The 18963-nt window shown below is 40.2% G+C and overlaps 4 protein-coding genes across 7 annotated transcripts; 2 read left to right on the top strand and 2 right to left on the bottom strand.

The window, feature by feature from the left end:
• Positions 1-4452: 4452 nt before the first annotated feature.
• Positions 4453-9246, top strand: LOC121798849 (U-box domain-containing protein 43-like). Of its 3 annotated transcripts, XM_042198063.1 has the most exons (6): positions 4453-4500; positions 4612-4736; positions 4993-6303; positions 6391-6694; positions 6780-7270; positions 7987-9246. In XM_042198063.1, exons 3-6 carry the CDS (start codon positions 5071-5073, stop codon positions 8980-8982), a joined length of 3024 nt encoding a protein of 1007 aa, XP_042053997.1. In that variant the 5' UTR covers positions 4453-4500; positions 4612-4736; positions 4993-5070; the 3' UTR covers positions 8983-9246. The 3 variants fall into 3 exon arrangements, with proteins under 3 accessions (XP_042053997.1, XP_042053999.1, XP_042053996.1); XM_042198065.1 differs by lacking the exon at positions 4453-4500 and having other exon boundaries at positions 4553-4736; positions 5031-6303; XM_042198062.1 differs by lacking the exon at positions 4453-4500 and having other exon boundaries at positions 4553-4736.
• A 441-nt stretch (positions 9247-9687) lies between these two features.
• LOC121798848 (DNA-directed RNA polymerase III subunit RPC10-like) lies at positions 9688-11859 on the top strand. Of its 2 annotated transcripts, none has more exons than XM_042198061.1 (4): positions 9688-9869; positions 10958-11092; positions 11193-11283; positions 11589-11859. In XM_042198061.1, the coding sequence occupies exons 2-4, from the start codon at positions 10979-10981 to the stop codon at positions 11711-11713; spliced, it is 330 nt and encodes a 109-aa protein (XP_042053995.1). In that variant the 5' UTR covers positions 9688-9869; positions 10958-10978; the 3' UTR covers positions 11714-11859. The 2 variants fall into 2 exon arrangements, with proteins under 2 accessions (XP_042053995.1, XP_042053994.1); XM_042198060.1 differs by having other exon boundaries at positions 9689-9869; positions 10955-11092.
• Positions 11860-11956: 97 nt separating this feature from the next.
• On the bottom strand, positions 11957-15510 carry LOC121798846 (serine/threonine-protein kinase WNK8-like). Its single transcript, XM_042198059.1, has 9 exons — positions 15109-15510; positions 14782-14966; positions 14445-14482; positions 14117-14344; positions 13814-14034; positions 13580-13737; positions 13111-13504; positions 12692-13036; positions 11957-12600 (listed from the first exon to the last, which is right to left on the bottom strand). Exons 1-9 carry the CDS (start codon positions 15140-15142, stop codon positions 12182-12184), a joined length of 2022 nt encoding a protein of 673 aa, XP_042053993.1. The 5' UTR covers positions 15143-15510; the 3' UTR covers positions 11957-12181.
• A 589-nt stretch (positions 15511-16099) lies between these two features.
• LOC121800196 (aluminum-activated malate transporter 10) lies at positions 16100-18155 on the bottom strand. Its single transcript, XM_042199785.1, is given in 7 exon segments — positions 16100-16321; positions 16323-16697; positions 16795-16938; positions 17022-17122; positions 17211-17483; positions 17569-17709; positions 17796-18155. Coding segments are annotated over 7 exon segments (1413 nt in total). The 5' UTR covers positions 18109-18155; the 3' UTR covers positions 16100-16255.
• Positions 18156-18963: the final 808 nt, after the last annotated feature.

Here is an 18963-nt window from a genome sequence, read left to right as displayed (position 1 = left end):
ATTCAAATTTTATTCAAAATTAATCTTGAATTTATCCAAAATTAGTTTCTAGGATTGGGGAAACCCTAACTAATTTGGAAAGTTGCGCTGCCACACGAGCCCGGAAATGCCACCAACGAGCTCCCACTCGGACTGCAGCCGCTGCTGCCCCGTCTCTGCCGCACAAACGCCGCCGTTGGAGCTGTGCACACTGACTGCTGCACGAGGTTGCCCAGCCACCCGTTGTGAGCTGTTCAATGTCTCGCAGCTGATCTGGTCAGCCACTGTACCGCATCAAGGATAGCTGCTGCAGCTGCATTACCTCAGCCGCTACTGCCCTCGATGTGAACCAACAACACGATTGCGACTCGTCCTCACATATCGCAACGATATCATAATTGTAATTCAATTCACCACAATCACGTACAAACACGAATTGAGAATTAAATCACGCTCCATGTAATTCCCCAATATAATCATTATTATTCCATGTAATCATTACTACTTTATAAATATAAAGTGATTCAAGTAACAAAAACATATAATAAGGATTCATATACATGTTTCCGTGAGAAGTCAATCAAAACGAGAGCGCTCAATTGTTAATTGTTCTTCGTGTTCGTACATTCGAAGCCAAATTAAACACGAACCAAACAATGAACCAAACAATAAACATGAGCAATTCACATGAAATTAATCCACATAATCAGAGCCAAAAATTGGCTCTGATACCAATTGCTGGGGTTTGGAGCCCCTTGCACAGCGGAAGTCATGCATTCACAAATAAATCAGATCTACGGATCTATTTGACCGATTATGGGATTAATTAACTACATGTTAAACACAGAATTGCATCCAAGAACGCACATAATTCATGTAAAAGGAATTAAAACCTAAAACATGAATTCCTACGGTTTAGAATTACCGATCTGATTCTCCAAAGAATCGAGGATTGCTTGCGCCTTCTCCACGTGATGTTCTTCGTACTCAACCACGAATCTTCTAATCTGTATCCCGAACTCAGAATCTGACCTTTGGGTGGGCAAAGCTTATCAGAATCGAAAAGGGCTTGATTAGAATGAAGACAGAATATCAGTTTTCTCAAAAACCGATTTTTCGTCCACCCCCACAGGGGAGCACGAAAATTAATTATTAATTCTCATTGAATCTCCTTTCTAATCTCCTTTTATATAGAGTTATGATGGGCCAGATTAGGGATCCATGGAGGTTGGACTTGGGCCAAACCTGTTGGACTTTTACTAATTAAATTGAGCCCCAATTTAATACAAGTCCAATAGAATATTATTATCATCCACTATAGTATAATAATATTGACTGCCCGTCCAATCCCAAATTACGAGTAATCCGGGCTTTACCTCTTTAATTTATTATTTCTCGTGTTTAAGATATAAATATCCATTAATTAATTTAAGTCTGCTATTTGACTTTAATTAATTACTATCTTTTTCCAAGAGTTGTCTAGTTCAAAATCTTTATTTATTATTCTGGAATAAATTCCAACCGGCCGGGTTTCTGAATAATAAAACCTTTTTCGAACACCTCTTGAGGATATTATCAAACTGGACTCACCCAGCACACGATTCATTGCAATAACAATACTAGCACCTCTAGACATTGATCACCACTACCCAAGATACCAGGATTCTTGGATTGCGAAAAATCCGCACCATTTGATAAATCAAAGTAGTGCATAATCAATATCGTATGCTCAATGTTATGTCAACAATGATTAAGAAATAACAATCACCGAGACCTCGTCTTTCAGTAAATAGCAAAAAAAGACTTATCTCAACTGTTAGATCCTTCAGTGCTATACCACACCAGTGTCGTTTATTTCCTAAGGTAAGGAAACATGCGGACTGACACTGCAACCTTTCACGATAGATAGCCAAAGCCTATCTGGGTTATGAAATTCTATTTCTCTTCTACAAAGGACCGACTGCGTCACCTTCTGTGAACGTCGTTCACGACCAGTCTACTATGCAAAAGAATTAGACTTATTTGCTTCTTATACATTTAAATGTTTGAGAAACATCTTATAAATGCATAAGCAAACACTAATGCGACAAAATTACTTCTTATCGCCTTGGGATAAAAGTGGATTGTAGAGTTTATTGTATACAAGCAATTCTATCCGTGCAACATGCTCGAAATATGCTTTTCAGTATACCAATTCTAACACTATATTCCATTCCTTGGACTTATTCTATATACTCACTTAGATGCTTAATATCTCTAATGCAAAATTTGCAAACTACTGGCGATATTTTTAAAGTTTAGGTACTATTTGTGTGCAAAACGCATAGTTTATGGATCATTTGCATATTTCACTCTTTGTTATAAAATTAATACTGTATATATAAGTGAGGCCCATATTCCTCTAATTTATTAACTCACTTTTCTTTACATTTCTTAAAATTTGTGTTATAACTAAATAGGACTCCTATTCAGAGAAGAGGGAGTATTAGGCCACCCGCAACGCGTCACGCGGGTGGCCCGGAACCCGTCACGCAGGGACGGGACGGCAGCGCGACGCGTTGCGGCACCCCTTCTCGTCCCCAGCCCGTCACCATCTCGTCACGAAACCCGTTCCGCCGGGACGTAACACGGCGCCGCGACGACGTGGCGCGTTCCCAGGCCATGCGTGACGCCCACTCGCCACGCTGACGTAATAATTATTTTTAAAAAAAATCGAATTAAATAAAAAAAATCGAAAAAAGTGAAACGGTAATGTTACCGTTTAAAAGAGCCGTTTTCATTTTTTTTATTTTTTATGTTTTTACTCTATAAATACTCCTAATTCATCCTCATTTCACACACAACTACACATCTGTTCTTCCAAATTCATCTCCATTTCCTCTCCAATTTTCATCTAACATCTAATCACAAAATGTCCGACGACTGAAACTTCGGCGGTGGCGGCTCCGGCGCGTGGAATCTCAACGCGTTCGGCGACTGGGGGAGCATGTACAACAGATTGGGTGGTTCCGGTTCGTCGACATCAGGCTCGACGCCGGGCACACAGGGTTCGGGCACGCCGGGGGGTACCAACCACCCAATTTTGATGTTGATGCATACGCCCGCCCTCCGCCCCGCGGTATTCGCATGGATTATCCCAGATTCGGGAGGATTATCCAGTTCAACCCACTCCAGAAGAAGGCCGAGGCGGGGGAGGCTCCAGGGCGGAGGCGGAGGCGGAGGAGGAGGAGGAGGATCTAGGCCGACATCCGTATGACCCCAAAGAAACGCTGGCTGTGTATAACGCCTGGATCAACGTCTCGTACGATCTTATCGTCGGGAATCAACAACCCCGGAAGTGCTTCTGGGAAAAGGTCACTGAGGCCTACCACGAGATTATGCCGAAAAATACCCGCCGCCGCACATATAAGATGCTCCGCGCTCACTTTGACCGAGTCGACAGAGAGGTCAAACGATTCTGCGCCATCTACAAGAATGAAGCGGCTCAGTACCAAAGAAGAGCCACGGGAGCCGACATTCTGAGGTCGACTTTGCGGGTTTACTACGAAGACACCGACAAACAATTCAAATATGCCAATGTTTGGGAGGTCGTCAGGGACGAGGAAAGGTAGACCGGCAGTGTGCGGTCCAGCTCGGGCTCGACCTCGAAGCGCACGAAGCACACGGCGAGTGGCCAATACTCGTCTGGTGAGGGCGGTTCGGGCATCAGGCCACAAGAGTTTGCCTCGCAGGAGGAGGAGAACCCGGCAGACGATGCCGGGGGGTCCTCCCGTGGGCGCCGTTGGCCGCAAGGGAGAAATGCGGCGAAGGCGGCTAGAGGGAGGAGGGGACGAGCGGAATCAAGCCAGGCGGGCTCGGGCTCGGGGGACCCTCGAACTCCCTTATGTCAATCTACATTACCGCCACAATGGCGGACACTTCCCGCTTTACGCCCACCCAATATGAAGCCTGGTTTAACGGAGTCCTGTTTATGGCGGCACAACTTGGTATCCCGCCTCCAAGTGGCCTGAGGGCACCTCCACCGCCTTCGGGGGATGATTCGCCGGCGGAGTAGTTTTTTTTATTTTCTATAAAATTGTATTTTAAATTATGTCATTTTTATTTTTTTAGGATTTTAATTATGTATTTTTTTTATTTTTTGAATTTTAAGTTGTATTTTTATTTTATGTTGTAATGTTATTTTATTTTTAATGAAATAGTGTTTTTTATTAATTGAATTTGGTGGAAAAAAAATAAAAAAATGAAATTGAATGAATAGTAATTTAAGGGACGGTTAAGGGACGGAGGATTGCAGGTTCCGTCCCTTAGTTAAGGGATGGAGTAAAAAAGTACAGTGGGCCCGCAAATAGTGTTTTAAGGGACGATTATGTATAGTAACAGCGTTGTGAATGACCTCAAAAAAATCCAAAGTGGAAAATCTTGGTTTTGGAAGTCGAATATTTTCCGCAAACATGAATGAAGTGTGTCCCGAATGAGAAACAACCCGGAACAAGACCGTTACAGATACAGAGAATCGTCTAAGTAAGTTGTTAGTAAGCAAAGTCGTTAATATTTTGCGGTAAATTTATTGGGCCTCTTTCCGTGGATCTTTTAGTTTTTCCTTCTACTCATTCAACACAAATCCGATTTCAGCTCATCATTTCATGCAAGACTGTTACCTTTTCCAACTAGTCTTGCTGAGACCGAATTCCACTGCTACAATCTTCTCGCACCCGTCTTCCTCCTGGATGAGCAACCATCATCAAGTCGTCTACTAGGTCAGTTGTTCTATAGCTTCTAAACCCCTCCTCCGTTGACTTATCTACATATTTATGGTCTTCAATTGAATTATTGCGTTTGCGGTTTTCGTTATAAACATCTGATTTTTCGTTATAAACCCCCTTGCAAATCGAGCTGTGTTGTTAGAGTTTTAATTTTTTTGGGTCATTTCATTAGTAGAATTAATTAATTAATTGGTGAATAGATGAGTACAGTTAGGGTTTAGTGACATTGATTATGTATGTATGTATGTAGGTGCTTGAAATGTGATGATAGCTGAACCTTTTATGTAGAGCTTCTTTCAACTGTGTGGACTCTGGCTGATTGCTGAATATGGTGATGGACGTAGCGATCAATTCGGCTGGTCCATTGATGGACGCCGCTTCTCATATTATTGAGGCTATCATTGGGATTGTGGTTGCATCTGAAAATGTCCTTGTTGGCAAGAGAAGTTTTATCAAACTCTCGTCTTACTTGGACGGGCTTGTTCCTCTCTTGAAAGAATTGAACAGGGGACACATTGCTTCCTCTGAAGGCATAGAGAACTTCATTGAGATTCTCAACCATCAGGTGAGGGAGGGGAACAAGCTGATCATGGAGTGTACTGAAAGAAACCGATTTTACCTCTTGGTGAATTCGCGCTCAATTGCTAAGCAAATTGAAGCAATCACTAAAGAGATTGTCCGTGCGATCAATTGCATCCCTTTTGCATCTTTAAATATGTCTTTACAGATGAGGGATGACTTTGAGCAGCTCATTACGAACATGCAGAATGCTGAGTTCAGAGCTGCAATGGCCGAGGAAGATATTCTGGAGAAGATAGAGTCAGGCATACAGGAGAGGAATGTTGATCGAAGCTATGCCAATGATTTGTTGGTCTCAATTGCAAAGGCTGTTGGGGTTTCAACTGATCGTTCGGCATTGAAAAAGGAATTTGATGATTTCAAGAGTGAAATAGACAATCTAAGCTCGATGAAAGACAAGGCTGAAGCAATACAGATGGATCAAATAATTGCTTTGTTAGAGAGGGCAGATGTAGCATCATCCCTTGATGATAAAGAAAGGAAATACCTATACAAGAGAAAATCTTTAGGGGTGCAGCCATTAGAGCCTCTCATGTCATTTATTTGCCCAATTACCACTGAGGTTATGATTGATCCAGTGGAGACTCCTTCTGGGCATACTTTCGAGAGGAGTGCCATTGAGAGGTGGTTGTCTGAGGCAGATGAGCCATCATGTCCCATTACTTCAAATCCATTAGAAATATCAATGCTTAGGCCTAATAAAACTCTGAGGCAGTCTATTGAAGAATGGAGGGAACGAAATAACATGATCATGGTGGCTTCCCTCAAGTCCCGGCTTTCCTCAGACAGTGAGGAAGAGCTGATTGATTGCCTCGGACAGGTCAAGGATCTTTGTGAACAGAGAGAAATCCACAAAGAATGGTTGATCTTGGAGAATTACATACCAACTCTTGTTAAACTGCTTAGTGTCAAAAATCGAGAAATCAGGAATAAAGCTCTTTGTGTCCTTTGCTTGCTGGTGAAGGACAATGACGACGCTAAGGTACTTATATATCGCCACCTATTTACACCTTATAGCCTATATGACGATGGTGATTTTTTTACATTTTGCTCGTGATGCATTTTTCAGGAAAGGATTGCCACAGTTGAGAGTTCTATTGAACACATTGTTCGGTTTCTTGGGCGACGTATCGGGGAAGGAAAATTAGCTGTAACATTATTGCTGGAATTATCAAAATGTGAAGCAGTTCGCGATAGCATTGGGAAGGTCCAGGGTTGCATACTTCTTCTGGTAACAATGTTGAGCAATACTGACCTTCAAGCCGCCAGAGATGCGAGGAATGTTTTGGACAACCTTTCGTACTCGGATGACAATGTTATCCTCATGGCGAAGAATAACTATTTTACATATCTTTTGGAACGTCTTTCTTCAGGTGTGTTTCTTTGTCCTTTTCTAGCTTTGATTTTTCAATACGTTAGATATTATTCTCTGAAATAACCTGCGGGAGTTCTTAACAGGATCTGATCAGGTTAAGATGAGAATGGCAAAAACATTGGGGGAGATGGAATTGACTGATCATAAAAAAGCATCCCTCGTTGAATGCGGTGTACTGGATTTGCTACTTGACTTAGTTCCCCATGATGATGTTGAAATGAAGATAGTAGCAGTTCAAGCCCTCCTCAATATTTCAAGCTTACAAAAGAATGGGCAGGAGATAATAAAGAAAGGTGCAGTGCGTCCGTTCCTGGACATCCTCTACCGCCAGACATCATTGCAGAGGTTGCGTGAGCTAGTCGCAGCTACTATTGTGAATCTTGCTCAGTCAACCATAACTAAAGAAGATTCTGATTCAGAACCAGTTTTGATGTTGGAAACTGGTGATGATATTTCCGAACTCTTTTCCTTCAGTACTATGACAGTCCCTGCTCTGCAGCAAGAGATTTTCCGGGCATTTCATGCAATTTGTCGATCTCCATCTGCTGATACTGTCAAGTCAAAACTGAGAGAGGTAAAAACATTACTACAGGGTAACTTCTAATTTTTTAATATTGGAAACCGTTTAGTCCTTAGACTATTCTGGGTCTCCTTATAATGTTTAGAGGAGCATGGATAATAAATTATAATAGGATATCCTTTCTGTTTGACATAGTATTCTGGATTGGGAGTTCGTTCGTACAATTTATAGATGGCTGCATGTTTGAAATATCTGCTTTAAGTAAAATGACAGATCATAGGACTTTTTACATAGTGATATGATGTGTTGCTAACTCTATCATCAGGATTGTCAAAATGCATCAAGTATATATATAAATTCTTCCATGTCTTAACCGATCCATTATTTTGACACTATCTTATGACGTTTATCATGTCAGAATATAAGAACAGGCCTGTATTCAAGTGATGTTGTGGCGTTTTTACTCAAATCCAGTGCTTTAAAGCAGTCAAATTTATTATACTAATATTTTTTGTATCTGTACTGCAGTTTAGTTTAGAATGCGTGAGTAACGCTTTAGATAAAGCTAAAGCCACTTTTATTTTGTTCCTTTTTTGGAAGTAGTTGAGGCCACCTAAAATCCCAGAAATGCTTTAGAGATCTTCTTTCTTATTTAATTATGATGATAAACAGTGATAAACATCTCTACTCATTATGGAAATTTTGACAATTTCAACTTCATAATAATTAAGATTGATTATGAGTTTTGCCTGATTAAATTTCCTTGGCAGTGCTCAGCTGTGCAAACCTTATTTCGACTATGTGAGGTCGATGATGCCATATCATTACGTGCAAATGCTGTGAAGCTATTGGACTGCTTGATCGAAGATGCTGAAGGAGACACAATTTTGGAGCATGTGACACAAAATTCAATCGAATCACTGCTCAAGATTCTCAATACTTCAAACAACCAGGATGAGACTGCCTCTGCACTAGGCACAATTGCTAGCCTCCCAGAATCCACTCAAATCTCCGAGTGGCTGCTGGAATCACGCAATCTCCAAACAATATTTGGTTTTCTTTCCGATGATAGAAACAGCGCACACCAAAAACCTCAGCTTCTAGAGAACGCAGTGGGAGCTATATGCCGTTTAACCACTCCAAAAAGTCTGGAGTTACAAAAGAAAGTAGCAGAAGCAGGAGCCATCCCCTCGTTGGTACGGTTGCTAGAGGTGGGAACCAGCTTGACAGTAAAACGAGCAGCCACTTCTCTCGGTCATCTCTCACAGAGCTCACGGAGGCTAACCAGACAGATCTCAAGGCGCCAAAGCCTTTGGTGCTTCTCTGCATTGCCTGAGGCAGCTTGCCCCGTTCACCATGGGCTTTGTATGATTGAGTCTTCATTTTGCCTAGTAGAAGCTAGCGCAGTCGAGCCACTTAGCCGTGCCCTCAGAAGTGAAGATGCTGGAGTCTGTGAGGCAGCTCTAGACGCCCTCCTGACACTAATCGACAACGAATTGCTGCAAAGCGGTTGCAAGGTGCTAGACGAGGCCAACGCAATCCCTGCTATGATCAGACTGATCAGCAGCCCTTGTGCTAGCCTGCAGGAGAAAGTGATGAATTGTTTGGAGAGGATTTTTCGATTAGTTGAATATAAGCAGAAATACGGAGATGCAGCTCATATGCCGTTGGTGGATTTGACTCAAAGGGGAAGCAGGCTGAGATCTTTAGCAGCAAGAATACTTGCTCAATTGAATGTGCTCCATGATCAGTCTTCTTACTTCTGAATAGTAAGTAGCTCATTATTGATCAAAGCATTCTTTTTTATGTAAGTTTAGATGGTAATCACCTTTCTAAGTGGGATTATGTTACTCAAGGCCACTGCTGTTTATCTCAAAAACAAAATCACTGCTGATTGGCCATTGGTAAAGACAGATCTTTCTTGTTTGTATACTAAAATTCTTTTGTAATGTGTAGTTGGTAAGATCAATATTGTATATGTAAATTTTGTTAGTTGGAATAAAATTTTATATATCTCGTTGTTACAACAATATTTTTTTCTCTAAAATTTAGAAATATGCATGTAGCACCAGCGGATCATAACATCTCTACTTCATTAGTAGTTCTACTAAACATCATACAATGCATAATTGAACGTTTCTGAGATTTTACGTTGAAAATCAATTTCTAAATATTAATTAATTTAATTTAAATTAAATTACTTACTAATCATTCTTCAATAATTTAGAAAAATAATAAAATTATAAATTAAATATCAACATATTTTAAAAAATTGTTTTGTTAAATATTGTATAATTACTTTGAAACATAAATTATTCATATCGTTTCCTCTTTATTGCAATAGAATAACATTATTAATAACGAAAATAATTTATAATTTAATTCAATTGAATTTAAAATTAAAGATATTATATAAATGTATAAATTATTTTTGTTCTTATTTTAAATTTGAAAGAGAAATGTTAGGAATGTTTAATCAAAGCCCTAGTTAATTCTTAATCCATATTTCCCAAACACACATATACTCCCTTACTCCTCGCCGGTTTCCTTCGCCGTTCACGCTTCATCCAGCCACAGCCCGCCTCCGTCTCCTCCTTCTCTCCATCCTGATATGTTTAGAAGCTTGAAGCTTCACAACAAAGGTTATTAATTGGTAAGACATATTTTTTTTAATTTCTTTGTATTCTAACATAGAATTGAAAGATTAAAGTAGGAGAAAACTGCATCGGGCGAGAATTTGTGACTTGAATTGGGGGTATTTCATAGCAACTGCCTTTATGTGATGCTCAATTTTGATGGTAAAATTTATGACTTGGAATTGGGGGTAATTTTTTATCCGGATTGGAATGGAAAATTGATACACTGAATCGAGGGATGCCCTCCTATATAGTCTTGGATATGCAAGTCTTCCTTTCCAGATACGATGATGGCAGCAGACGTCCGGTTCACCTAAGTTTTGATAACTTTATCGATGTGATCACCTGTTCGACATGAAAAACTGACATGAAATCATGAATTGGGATTTCTGAGCACAAGGCTCATTGTCTCTTCCCCTGTCACCCTGTGTAACCAATGATTAGATTTCGATGTGTTTATTGATGGACATTTTAATGTTTGAATTTTCTTTTACACATTATATTTCTAGCCTGATTGTCTGCTTATTTTGTGAATGCCAGGTGACTAGAGTTCTTGAATAAACTCATTGTCTCTTCCCCTGTCACCCTGTGTAACCAATTATTAGATTTCGATGTGTTTATTGATGGACATTTTAATGTTTGAATTTTCTGTTACACATTCTATTTCTAGCCTGATTGTCTGCTTATTTTGTGAATGCTATCAATGAAATCCATTTGACTACAACTTCGATTGATCTGTCATTCTCCACCGATTTCCACAAAATTATGTTTGAGTTTCGTACATTGGCTTTCAGTGCTTTGTCTAAAGCTTTTATATGCGTGTCTGCAAATTGATCGATGGTTATTGCACATTTGCGACAAAGCATATGAATTTGTTGTAATAGGGGGTTGGATTCTGGATCATTTTGTTTCAGTGATGTATTTTGAGTTAATAAATGCTATCCTTTACGTTGAGTTAATCATCTGTCGATAACAGTTCAGATTCTGGCAACAATCTTTATCCATCGATACAAGATATCCGGCAGCAAATCTATTGTAAAGTAGGCTTTTTGGTATTGATCACATTTCGCCTTTTTCTAATGGATCTTTTGATACAATGCAGCAGGTAGTTTGAGCTGAAGCTTAAATGGAGTTCTGCCCAACTTGTGGGAATATGCTACTCTATGAGTTGCCACAGATGGGGCACCCTGCCCGATTTACCTGTCCAACATGCCCTTATGTATGCAACATAGAGAGCCAGGTGACTAGAGATCTTGAATAAGTCAATGTGGTTCTACACACACACACATGTCAGTACTTACAGCTGTTGATATGTATGCATAAAACATATTCTTTAACAGGTTAAGATAAAGAGACACGTGCGCTTGGTTAAGAAGACAATAGATCCTATTTTTACTAAAGAAGACCGGAGGAACTTTCAAGAAACTAAAGGTTTATTTCATTTTACTCTGCTCCTTCTAAAAACTTTGGTTATAATTGGCAAATCCATGTCTCATGTTGCACTTGCTGAAACATGTGTCTCTTGGTGACACACTTGCAATGAAATCACCCAGTGGTTATGCAATCCTTACTATAGGTGTATTTTTCTTGATTCTTCTATGAATATCTTGCAACTCCTATGGTCCAAAATCATGGATATACTTTTGACATTCCTTGTTGAGGTGATACTTATGCCACTCTCTCTTGACAATCCAGACATTTATAACAAACACTCCCGATCTGTTCTTGTCTTGCAGAGAGCTGCCCCACGTGCGGTCATGATAAAGCTGGTTTTATTCAAGTGCAGACTAGGTCAGCAGATGAACCCATGACAATCTTCTATGAATGCCGAAAGTGTGAATATACTTGGAGAGAGGGCTAGTAGTTCTTCATGCTTTTATACCCTTCAAATCGCTTATGAGCTTTTTTATATTTCGGCTATTCTGGTGGATTCAGGTTCTTGCGAGATATGTACAAACAAGTGCTCATGCCATTTTTCCTCACCTCAAGATTAGCAGTTCATGAATTTATCTTTCTTCACATTAATTTACAATTTACATGGTACACAACCAATAAGATCAAACCTGAATTTGACCTTTCTACTACAAAATTAACACAAGGCAAAGAAAAAACTATGAAACATCTTTATACAGGTTCAAAATAAAAACTTGTATAATCAGTCTTCACCCCTCTTTGAAAAACTAGAGGGGTCGAAGGGGTAAAAAATCCGCACAAGGAAGCAGGCCACATCCAATCAAGGATGTTTCGAAATACACATGACGACGACCCAATACGGAATCAAAACAAGAAAACAAACTTGTTATTTTTGTTGGAGTTGAAGCAAGCTCTATCAATGAACATCTTTCTTTTTCACCATCCATCGACTCTTGGCGGCCTCTATTGCTTCTCGCTTCATCCTAGGGAGTTCTTGAAGCCAGTGCTGATACTGTGCCTCGATTGTATCGAGTTCTGACTTGAGATCAAAATCAGAGTCTCTCTCGATCAAATTCAGTGTCGAATAACAGCTCGTAAAGCTCCCGGTTTTGGAAACTTTCTGATCAGGGTAACTGGAGTCTGAGTTTTCTGTCAAACGGTCCATCGATGGCCACCCAATTCCCATCCCGTTAATTCGACTCTCGCCAGAGTGGTGATCTCTGAACTCCATGTCAGAGGCTGACCCAAAAGATCCCTTTGGCGTTTGATTCTTCAATGAGGAATAGTCTCCAATGGTCCCAGAATTTGCTGACCCCATTGATAATTTGCTTCCTCCTGTAATTGTAACATATGGAGGGAGATGTGAACAAACCACGATTGCCGACTCTCGACGTGCCTAAAAAACATTTTTAAAAAAATAACAAACCATGATTGCTGGACACTGAATTTGCCTGTTTGTGCGAATTGGGGGCTGGGAAAAAATTCTGACGATCAATCTGAAAGTAGGAGGAATTTCCTTGCTTGCTCATTGGTTCACCCTCCCATAAGTCTGACACAAAGGTTAGGCCACTACCAAATTTATCACGGCTGGCAGAGTAATCTGAAGAAGGTTTCCAGTCCGGCAAGATCCTCGATATCAAGTAATCAATGAACTCAGCAATGAAAGCTACATCATGATCGGCTAAATCTAGCTGCTCAACCATTTCAGCTGCAACAGCAAGGGCAGTGTCGGCGTCAAGGTAGAACTGGAAGTGTATGTTTCTGACTCGGCCTGCAAATTGAGCAAGAAAGAGATGATGCTACTTTCCTACGGCCAACGACTGAACAATCAAACTCACTGCTTACCTCCCTTATCAGCAATTCGCAAGGTAAGTGAGATTGAGTTTTCATTGATCTTGTTTCCCCTCAATCTGAACTCATTGTTATGATGAGTCCGTTTAAATTCCACCACAGAGTTAGGAGGAGTCCCGAAATTGTACTCTGCAGACACAAACTGGTTATATTCAGGGTCTATATCCATAACTTGAGGTCCGTAGTTCAAAGAAGTGACAGATCTGGGGATCATATCAGGTACAGTCAAAGAATAACGAATGGGTTCTCCAGATAGCTCAACTTGAAGGAATGGATCTTTGAGCAGTTCCTTAGCAGACAACCTCTGAGGAGCCGGAACCAGGCATCTTTGGATAAATTCTTTCACCTCTGGAGACGCAACTCTTCCAAGAGCAGCAGGTAAGATGCCCTACAAAATGCAATGCTATAGAACGACAGCACATAACATCAGGAAAAGAGTCAAAGTGAAGGCAAGAGAGCTTACAGATGTGACCTTCTTATATATTTGAGCTGGATTTCTACACTCCGAGTAAGGATACTCCATACTGACCATTTCCAACAAGCACATTCCAAAGGAATATATGTCGACTAGTTCGTTATATTCTTCTTCATACAGCTCTGGAGCCATAAACTCCGGTGTTCCTGCCAAAACAGTCAACTATTTGAGCACTCTTCTAAGGAATAATTCCTGTCTGCGAATTCAGAAAGCTGTACGAACCAATTACACTTTTAGCTGTTGGCTGTTGCATGATGGTTGCCAGACCAAGATCTCCTATCTTAACTTCTCCTTGGTTTCCATTGACAAATATATTGTCACATTTCAAATCCCTATGAATAACAGGTGGGTTTTGGCTGTGAAGGTAGTCTAGGCCTCGGAGAATCTGCCTTGCCCAATTCTTGATAGCCTTCATGTTAACACTTCTGTGCCTCTTCCGGTATCTGATCATAAAAATCCGAGTTGTTGGCATAAATCACTCATAATCTCTTCAGAAACAAGAAAGAGAAATATAAACAAACTCACTGCCTCAGGCTCCCAGATGTGAAGAGCTCAGTGATCATGTTAATAGTCTTCTTCTTGTCATCAATCCACGCATCATATAACTTTATAATGTTGACATGTTTCATGTTCCGAAGAAGATGAACCTCAGAGTACAATTTTTCCATATCTTCAGGTGACTGCAGCATGTCAGTTATTTTCACTCGGTTCCAAGCTACTTCTATTCCATCAAGTTGGTCAAAAGCCTTGTATCTACACAAATACACAGCAACGTTTCTTAATTCGCACTTCCTTCAAGTCATAAACTGACTACAAAATCTAGAAGACAAAATTGAAATATTTCAACACGTACACAGTCTTGAATGCACCCTTGCCTAAAACTTCATCATACTGCAGAAATACAAACGCAAGCTGTCAAAGCCATATAAAAGACCACCACCAACAACTAGGCTAATGTACCAATACATTCAAACACTAATGAAACAAACTTGAGTTTCATGATGTAAGTGGTTGATACAAGCATCCTACAACTTCCTAAAACAGCAACTTTTCACATAACTACAGCTTAATCGGTGACAGTATACATTCATATTTAAAGAGTATAGGGTGACTTAGATTCCAATCCATTGTAATTGCATAAAAATGGAGTTTTGCCGAAAATACGCAGAGCTGCTTGGATCAAAATTTACCCGAGCATATCGACTCTTGGTGCATCTCTCAACGAAATCGGACTCTCGGTAAGCAGCCTCGGTGAGACGGGCAGAACTCAGTGAGGGAGAAATACCTAGGGTTTCCACATTCCCAGTTCCGGTGTGGATTGGGCGCGGAGATCCCAATCCAGAGCCCGTTCGCAAGCCCGTACCTGAGCCCATTCCTGTGATCAACACTCAGCAGGGTCGCCGATACCAACAACCACCAATAAGAATATTCAGAAGAAACAGTAATTATCAATAAAATGGAGATAATGCAGAATTTAAAATGATCCGATCGCGTGAAACAATGCAGCAGGAGATTACGGGCGATGGAGCGCCCGCGAATCGGGATCGACATTTCTTATCGGCATGGAGAGTTAAGAAATGCGGATGAATTGAATCGAGAGGCGTGGGATGGTGACGCTAAAGAAATCGGAATGAGCCCTCGCGGTAGGGCGACGGAGTTAAGTAACGTATGGGGGCGCCAGCTGATTCCATTTGGCAAAAACGATGAATCTGCTGTAGCATTGCTGCGGATCGTGATTGGGATCGATGTCGCTGATTTTTCGTTTCTCAGTAATTGTGCCAAAGAAAGGGGGGAATAACCATTTTTAAAGAATCAATGGTGAAAGAGGAATGAGGAGAAAAGTAAGCTTTGATTTGATGGAGATTATTTATATGAATCTGATGGCGGAAATATGGGCGGAACATGCAATGGTGAGGCGGAGGAGACGGCCTTATACGAGTTTATCAATTTCTAATTTTTTTTTGCATTCAAATTTATGATTAAAAAATTTTGTTGACCCACTTGATGATTTATCTGTCTCCATGGCCCAATGTAATTAAAATATCTGTCCAAACGAAGCCCAAATGTTACATTGTCAAGCCCACGATACTATTTTATTTTACCTAAAAAATAGGAGTTTGGAAGGGTATATATAATCAGCTAGTATTCGGTTTCCAAAATAAATAGTATCAAGATAAGAGGATTGAATTTTGGGATTATTTTAGTTGCAAGGGAGTTAGTTATGACTAAGTATCTCATGTTATCTATTTAGGATTGAGTTGTGTGATTGAATCTCATGAACCAAAGTATCAAACACGCTATATATCTAATCTCGTGATATAATCTTGTAAACCGAACAATCCCCAGATAGTAATTAGACATTATCTTTGACATTGATTACACTTTCCATACTGTTGATGGATTGGTTATTTATGTTTGTTGTCATGATCATCTTTCCTCTCCTCTCTTGCTTACTTCTTGCAAATATGGAAATGGGACATAAATTTCTTGAACTGCAGAATGTAAAGATGATATTTTTAAAATAAGTTTCCTTTTTTTTCCTCTGTCCTGAACAAAAATATAACCAAATTTTGTTGAACAACTTGTGTGCTCTGTACATAGCCATCGCCTATAAGCAACCAACTTCACTAAAAGAAAGCATAATTTGGTTGTTTTCTCACAAACTCAGACCTTCTGAAGGGTCTTCATCGCCTTGTCTTCTTCTTCCTTCATCATCAACCTAGTCCCCTCCTTTCAAGCTCTGCCCTTTCTTGGCTTCCTCTGCAGTCTCAACCTCAAATTCAGCCTTCTCCGCCACTCCATTCACTGCCCCTGCAAGCTTTTCTGTTCTTGCCGCAATCTCTATCAGCAGCGACGAAACTGTCACTAATGGAGCCACTTCTACTAGAGTCACACCCTCAGCCGCCAGGATGGGCTGCTTCGACAGTGATTTCAAGGCGTTCTCGAGCTCTTCAACCGCATTCCTCATCTCCTCCGCCATGAAATCTATTCTTGTTGGTTTCTTCATGCTGCTCATCACCACAGCAACTTCTCTCATCACACCTGAGGATGCATTGCTAAGTCTCACACAGAAGTTGCCGAAATGCTGCTTGAGGCCATCAGGAACCTGTTTAGATTAGTTACAACACCAAACATCACATTCCTGTGCTGGCAAAACTAAACAAACTAGTAGTACTAAATCATGCTGTCACATTCAAATTCACCTTAGCCTCCGAGTTCATGCTCCCGTTAAGCGCCTCGATGCAGTAAGCGCAGCTTCTGAGTGAGGCTCCAACCTTGACATACTCCAACCATGGATGTCCGAAGTTGAACTTGTCATGTGCCGGCTCCCATCTAGCGAAATTCGCCTGCAGAAACGAACCAAGTTTTGTAAGCTTGTCCTCTTGATTGTGCTGTTCTTGAAAATTATCAAGCGGAGAAGGAGACGAACCAATGATTCTTCGGTGGCCTTAGAATTAAGGGCGCATTTGTAGCCTTGCCATGTTTTGTCTGAAGTTTCACTGTTAGTACTGAAATAGTCTGCCACACATCCTGAGTTGAGAGCACAAAAAACTCATCAGTTCCCTCTTTTACTTTTATTACTATTTTTTTTGTTGCATATTGTGATTGTGTTTAGTACCATCTAAGGAATCAGACAGCTTGTCCATGTTGTTCCTGATGAGGTTATGGAGCTCGGTCCCGGCCCAAACAGGGCAAAAAACAATGGTTGTAATGATGCAGATGGAGGTGCCTATGGCAATGGTGGAGAGTCTGTGATGAGCCATTTCAAAGAGCTTCTCTACACGGTAGCCAGACACCGATATGAGGCTGAAGGTGAGGATGAAGATCATCGCCCCATAGTCGAATCGAGCTTTTATGGATGGAATGAAACGCGAGAATGTGGCGGCAGTAGCTGTACATATGCTTCCATGTTAGATAAGTATGTTCCAATATTATTAGTATTTTTTTTTGTTAGAAAAAAGAAAGAAAAAAGTTACCTAGAAGAAAGACTGAGAGTTGAAGAATGATGGGCTCAAACCTTTCTCCAGATTGGCTAGCAACCCAATGAACACCAACACCCAATGCTCCAGCCAAGAAAGTCCCAGTTGCCCTATTCACACATTTACATAGAGTAGCCCCTGCATATATACATCTTAATTTATAAGATAGAGAGGCTAGGGAGGCATGGGAATGAGATGGTGAATGTAATTGATTGAGAACGTACCAACGGTATACTCAAAGACAACGACGACAGTCATGACAGCCCACATAGCATTGCCACCAACTCCATCATACAAGGGCCTCATGTAATAGAAGAGTGAAACCAGAGAGAGAGCCAACCCCACCTTAACACAATGTATCAATTTCTTTGGCTCGTTTACTCCTAACCTCCATGCTCGTTGAAAGAAGCCGCCCACCTTGGACACGAACCTCTGCAATCCGAACCTGCTCTCAGCTTCTAGAACTCTCGATGTCCCATCTCCCATGTTGATTCTCCATTCTACTCCTCCTCTTTCCTTGTTAGTGTTGCCCTCCATTTTTGTACCTAGCTCTACTATGGAGGACTCAGCTTTCACAATCAAGATTTTCACAGCCTGCCTACTTGTGATTAGATGCTCCTCTTACGTGCACACATTACACATATATATATATGTAAGAAATTTAGAGGTTCGGACACATGACTGAAATACTCCCAAGCATAGGCCCCACTCCCGATAATTATTTATTAATTATCAACTACTATATATGTCTTATTCTTCTGCCAGAGATACGTCCCTTGTCTGATTTTTTGAGGGCTTCCAATTAATGATTTATATTAAATTTTTTTATCATGTTTGTATCTAGATTAATTTTAACAAGTTGATTTAAATATATAACGTTTATTAATTTAAATAATCAAAATGGGAATGAGACCCTTTTGGTAGGTCATGCACCTTAGTTTCTTACCAATATTATTTTGGATTTTAATCAATTTTCATCAGTAATAACTTTAACGTGAGCTTAGGAAAAGCCATGCAAATGGCCTAAATCATCCATATCTTCTCTCTCCACACGCTCTTATTCAAATATATAATTTTTTGCTTGTCCTCTAGCAAGCTTGATGTCATGAATAAATACCCTAATCTCTGGAAGAGCACTATGCGTGTTTCTTCAATAAATACTCCATATTGCTTCTTAATTCCTACTATATCTATAATGTAAGTCTTCAAACAAATCATATGTCAAAAATGAGGAAAATTTGACAGTACTTTGAATTTGTTTGTTCCAAGTTGCTATTATCTATTTTGTAGTAAACTCCAGTGAATTATATAGTATAAATGATTTATCCAGATTTAAATCGAATGAAATGACCTAAAATATTTAGGTTTTGTTCTGAGAGAGGAAAAATAAAG

This window comes from Salvia splendens, chromosome 4 (assembly GCF_004379255.2).
Source record: "Salvia splendens isolate huo1 chromosome 4, SspV2, whole genome shotgun sequence".
NCBI lineage: Eukaryota > Viridiplantae > Streptophyta > Magnoliopsida > Lamiales > Lamiaceae > Salvia > Salvia splendens.
This window is presented reverse-complemented; position numbering and strand designations above follow the sequence as displayed.